The sequence below is a fragment of the Rhinopithecus roxellana genome, chromosome 20 (genome assembly GCF_007565055.1).
Source record: "Rhinopithecus roxellana isolate Shanxi Qingling chromosome 20, ASM756505v1, whole genome shotgun sequence".
Taxonomy (NCBI): Eukaryota; Metazoa; Chordata; class Mammalia; order Primates; family Cercopithecidae; genus Rhinopithecus; species Rhinopithecus roxellana.
The window spans coordinates 278,281-284,280 of NC_044568.1; the positions used below are offsets into that span (position 1 = coordinate 278,281).

At 48.3% G+C, this 6,000-nt stretch overlaps 1 protein-coding gene across 2 annotated transcripts in view; it reads right to left on the minus strand.

The window, feature by feature from the left end:
- The window catches only part of COG7 (component of oligomeric golgi complex 7), a 65,636-nt gene extending 59,895 nt beyond the window's left edge, over nucleotides 1-5,741 (minus strand). Inside the window, exon 1 of one of the 2 annotated variants that reach the window (XM_010358214.2) lies at nucleotides 5,353-5,741. In XM_010358214.2, the coding sequence (XP_010356516.1) occupies nucleotides 5,353-5,521 (169 nt within the window). In that variant the 5' untranslated portion in view covers nucleotides 5,522-5,741. The remainder of the gene's footprint in view (nucleotides 1-5,352) is intronic. The other variant, XM_030925390.1, reaches the window with a different exon arrangement.
- Nucleotides 5,742-6,000: the final 259 nt, after the last annotated feature.

A 6,000-nucleotide genomic window follows, 5' to 3' on the forward strand; every position in this document is an offset into this window, starting at 1 on the left:
TGGGAAGTGGAGGCTGCAGTGAGTCAAGATTGCGCCACTACACTCCAGCCTGGCGACAGAGTGAGACTGTCTCAAAAATAAATAAATAAATAAATAAAAATAAAAATAAAATCCCTCCATAACGTGGCCCCTGTGGACCTCTCCAATCCAACACTGGGTCTTGTTCAACAGTGTGTTTTTAGAACCTAGAAAAGAGTTTGTTCGGCCGGGCGCGGTGGCTCAAGCCTGTAATCCCAGCACTTTGGGAGGCCGAGATGGGCGGATCACGAGGTCAGGAGATCGAGACCATCCTGGCTAACACAGTGAAACCCCGTCTCTACTAAAAAAAATACAAAAAAACTAGCCGGGCGAGGTGGCGGGCGCCTGTAGTCCCAGCTACTGGGGAGGCTGAGGCAGGAGAATGGCGTAAACCCGGGAGGCGGAGCTTGCAGTGAGCCAAGATCAGGCCACTGCACTCCAGCCTGGGCGACAGAGCGAGACTCCGTCTCAAAAAAAAAAAAAAAAAAAAAAAGAAAGAAAAGAGTTTGTGCCCAATGCAAATTTGTTGACTGACTAAATGAAGAAATCAGTCCTCCAATTTGGGGTCCTCAACATGTGCTTGAACAGCTACAATCAACTTTCTTCATCGCAGACTTGGGCCCTTGTCTCATCTTGCATAAAAATAAATGACGCCTTAAACCTATGAAGGCTACCTGCTGCCTAAGAAATAAAAGCCAAACTCGAAGGCTCGCCAGAAAGGTCTTTCGCAGGCTGATCCCAATCTCTTTATCTGCCTCATCTTCAGTTACATTTCCCCTACAAAAGTGTGATTCTCTAGTAACACTACTAATTATCTTGTCTCACTCTGTCCCCCAAATTGGAGTGCAGTGGTGCAATCCTAGCTCACTGCAACTTCGAACTTCTAGGCTCAAGCAATCCTCCAGAGTAGCTGGACTACAAGCATGAACCACCATGCTGGCTAGTTTTTTAATTTTTTGTAGAGATAGGGTCTTGCTCCATTATCTAAGGCTGGTCTGGAACTCCTGGCCTCAAGCGATGCTCCCACTTCAGCTTCCACTTCAGCTTCCCAAAGCACTGAGATCACACCCAGACTGTTTACTGATATTATTCATGCAGCTCTTTTTGAACTTCTCACCTTTCCCTGGATTACGCCTTCTTATAGCCACACTCCTGTGTATATGTTACTCTCTCTCTCTAATACCAAGGAAGTAGTGACGTATGATGGTTAAGGGCCTGGGCTCTGGAGCCAACTGTCTGGGTTCAGTCCAGGCTCCCCATTCATTAGGAACATGATGCTGAGCAAGTTACTTAACTTCTCTCAACCTCAGTTTCTACAAGTCTATAGTGGGCATAATAACCGTGCCTACCTCTAAGGATAACTGTCAGGTTTAAATTAGATAACCATGCTCGAAAGCAGGTACTGTTCACATTTAGGCCAGGACAATTCTTCATTGTGAAAGATTGTACCAAGCACTGCAGGACATTAAGCATCACTGGGTCCTCCCACTAAATGTCTTATATCTGAATGTCACTGCAACGTTCCCCACTACTGCGACAACTGAAAAAGCTCCCGCAAGCCAGGCGCAATGGCTCATGCCTGTAATCCCAGCACTTTGGGAGGCTGAGGCCGGCGGATCACCTGAGGTCAGGAGTTCGAGATCAGTCTGACCAACATGGAGAAATCCCGTCTCTACTAAAAATACAAAATTAGCCAGGCATGGTGGCGCATGCCTGTAAACCCAGCTACTCGGGAGGCTGAGGCAGGAGAATTGCTTAAACCCGGGAGGCGGAGGTTGCAGTGAGCCGAGATCACGCCATTGCACTCCAGCCTAGGCAACAAGAGTGAAACTCCATCTCAAAAAGAAAAAAGAAAAAAAAGCTCCCACCAATTTCCAAATATTCCCTGTTCCTGAGGACAGGAACAAGGATAAGGGGAGGCGAGGAGGGCACTGCAACCCATGTTTGAGAATCACTTGGTTAATACATATAGAGCACTAAAAAGAGTGTCTGACATGTACCAAACTTCGTATATGTGCTATCATACCATTATTATTATTATTATTTTTGAGATAGTGTCTCGCTCTGTCACCCAGGCTGGAGTGCAGTGGTGGGATCTCTGTTCACTGCAACCTCTGCCTCCTGGGTTCAAGCGATTCTCCTGATTCAGCCTCCCAAGTGTCTGGGACTACAGCGTATGTCACCACACCCACCTCTAATTTTGTACATTTAGTAGAGATGGGGTTTCACCATGTTGGCCAGGCTGGTCTCGAACCCCCGACCTCAGGTGATTCACTCACCTCGGCCTTCCAAAGTGCTGGGATTACAGGCACGAGCCACTGCGCCCAGCCAGTTTGCTGTTATATTATTATTAATGTCCTTTCCTCTTTGTCCTACAAAGTTTTCCTTCAAGGTCTAACACAAGGGAAGTGCTTTATGATTCTCCTAAACATGACGTAACTGCACCCTCCTGCCAGCTCTCACAACTCCAGATTCTATTCTGAGTAAAGCCACCCCTCACTGTAATTTACTGTGTTTCTATCTTCCCCATAGGCGGCAAGCTCCAGCAAGATAAACTTTTCCTCCCCACTGCCCATTTCTGGACACATGCATAGTTGATGCTCAATAATTAGTAAAAGATGCAAGGTACAATAAAGAATATGGGCTGGGGATCACGAGGTCAGGAGATCAAGACCATCCTGGCTAACATGGTCAAACCCCGTCTCTACTAAAAATACAAAAAATTAGCTGGGCGTGGTAGCAGGTGCCTGTAGTCCCAGCTACTTGGAAGGCTGAGGCAGGAGAATGGCGTGAACCCGGGAGGCAGAGCTTGCAGTGAGCCGAGATCGTGCCACTACACTCCAGGCTGGGCAACACAGCGAGACTCTGTCTCAAAAAAAAAAATATGGGTTGGGCGCGGTGGCTCACACCAGTAATCCCAGCACTTTGGGGGGCAAAGGCTGGAGGATCACCTGAGCTCAGGAGTTTGAGACCAGCCTGGACAACACAGTGAGACCCCATCTCTACAAAAAATCAAAAAATAAGCTTGGCATGGTGGCACATGCCTGTGGTCCCAGTTATTTAGGAGGCTGAGACAGGAGAATTCATTGAGCCCGAGAGGTGAAGCTGAAGTGAGCACTGATCACACCACTGCACTGTGGCCTGGTTGACAAAGTGAGATCCTGAAAAAAAAAAAAGGAAGGAAAGAAGAAAGGAGAGAGAGAGAGAGAGAGAGAGAAAGAGAGGAAGAGAGGAAGACAGAGAGAGAGGGAGAGGAAGGAAAGAAAGAAGGAAGGAAGGAAAGAAGGAAGGAAGGAAGGAAGGAAGGAAGGAAGGAAGGAAGGAAGGAAGGAAGGAAGGAAGGAAGGAAGGAAGGAAGGAAGGAAACAATCTGCAGTGAAATAAAGCCCCCTCCCTACCTTTTCTTAAACAATGGGCACACCTGGCTGGGCGCAGCGGCTCGTGCCTGTAATCCCAGCACTTTGGGAGGCCAAGGTGGGTGGATCACTTGAGGTCAGGAGTTTGAGACCAGTCTGGCCAACATGATGAAACCCTGTCTCTACTAAAAATACAAAAATTCGCCCGGTGTGGTGGCAGGCACCTGCAATCCCAGCTACTCAGGAGATTGAGGCAGGAGAATCACTTGAACCCAGGAGGCGGAGGTTGCAGTGAGCTGAGATGGTGCCACTGCACTCCAGCCAGGGGGATAGAGCGAGACTTCGTCTCAAACAAACAAACGAACAAACAAAAATGGGAACATCTCTTGGACCATCCACTCCCAGTGGAAGCAGTCTGTTTGGTCTTTCCATCTGAACCTAAGAGAGAGACTTGTGTGCAGTATGTACTGAATCGACACACGGTGAATAAAACTCAAGTCGAGGAGTTATATGAAATGGTTGCCAGTGCATGTTATTTTTTATAATTTAACTTATCCTCAAAAAATGGTTTAGGCCAGGTGTGGTGGCTCACGCTAGTAATCCTAGCACTTTGGGAAGCCAAGATGGGAGGATCACTTGAGGTCAGAAATTTGAGATCAACCTGGGCAACATAGTGCGACCTTGTCTCTAAAAACAATTTTTTTTTTTTTAATTAGCCAGGCAAGGTGGCACATGCCTATAGTCCCAGTTACTTGGGAGGCTAAGGCGAGAGGATTGTTTGAACCCAGAGTTTGAGGCTGCAGTGAGCTATGATGGTATCGCTGCATTCCAGCTTGGGCAGCAGAATGAGGAATGAGACTCTGTCTCAAAAAAAAAAAATGGTTTAAGTCTCTACTGAGACCAGCCTATCTTCCTCAGCTGACATAAAATCCACCAAAACAATGTTTTCCAGATCTGTATCATTCCCTTACACCTAGACTGTAATACTTTTTTTTCCAGATATAAGGATCTGATGGCTATTCCTTCATACTCTCAAAATTCACTTTTTTTTTTTTCTTTTTACAGTTTATTGTTTGGTACAAAAACAGGCTCCTTAACTCTTTGAATAAACATCCATAGACTCCTGCTCCTAGATTACAAAAAGTCAAAGCCAATTTTCTTTGACACTGGGCCCTTGACTCTGACATTCAAGTCACCATAACAGAAACGGCGCTGTTCTATCTTACGTTCTAGAAGGTGCCTCAACAAGACATGTTAAGAACTGGTTAAAACTTGTAGCATTTAAAAAGATCCATCTTGTCTTCCAATGCCTATGGATAATAACAAAAAGGGAATCCCAGAGATCTGCTATTGAGTTAGAGAAGGACAACTGCAATAAGATCCACTCTTTTAGGTTCCAAAAGGAAACTTGAGGCCAGATGTGGTGGCTCACAGGTGTAATCACCAGCACTTTGGGAGGCCAAGACTGGAAAACCCATTGTGCCCAGGAATTTGAATTTGAGACCAGCCTGGGAAACACAGTAAGATCCCATCTCTACATTTTTTTTTTTTTTTAAACAAAATTTGCGGGCGTGGTGGCTCGTGCCTGTAGTCCCTGCGACTCAGGAGGCGAAAGGATCGCTTGAGTGCAGGAGTTTGAGGCTGCAGTGAGCTATGATCGAGCCACTGCACTCCAGCCTGGGCAACAGAGCGAGACCCTGTTTCAAAAGAAAAAACAGAAAGAAAGAAAAGAAAAAGGAAACTTATAGCCCAGCCAGAGGAGGAAAAGCAACACCCAAAATTAGCAAGTGTGCAAGACAGCCCGGCCCCCAGCTGAGACTCCCGCTGATGTGATCAGGACTTCGGGGCTTGTTCTCTTGCCGAGGGTATTTGCTGTCCATGCGTGCACCGCCCACCCGAGTGCCCCACGCAAGTTCGGTGACCTCTGCCCAGCCAAGAGCAGGGGAGGGTCCCGCGGCCAGGGCCCCGCGCGGCTCACCCTCCACTGCGTGGTTCACCTCTTGGATGAACAGCTGCAGCTTCATCACCAGGGTGGCTGCGTGGCCATCCGCCTTCCCGGACGCCGCCTCCTTGGAGCCGGCCCTGAAGGCCGCATTGATCCACTCCTTCACGTCGAAGTCGTCTGCCAGGAACTTGGAGAAGTCCATGGCGGCACTGTCTAAGGCCTGGCGTCCAGGACTTAAGAGTTGGCTTCGAGCGGCAACGGGGATGCAGAAGCGAGCGAGCCTGAGAGAGCACCGAGGCTAGTCTCCGAGGCGAACCCCAGAAACTCCAGGACAAATAACTTGCCCCTTTGCGCTTCTCTGTTCAGCCCACTCAGGTTGCGACTGGGAATGACCCTCGCCGCCCGCCGTTCTTCTTCCGGAAATCGTTGGCTGTTACCATAGCGACTGCGGGCGTCCGGAGCGCTGAGCAGAGCTGGGTGTGGGAAGAACGCCCAGGACTGAGAGCTCCTGGCACCGACGAACATCCTACGTCAGCTACCATTTGCCGAGGACTAAACTATGTGCTTACTATAAAGCCCTGACATACATTAGCGCATTTATGCGGTGGCTTGCGCCTGTAATCCCAGCTCTTTAGGAAGCTGACGCGGGAGAATCGCTTGAGGCCAGGAATTCGAGGACAG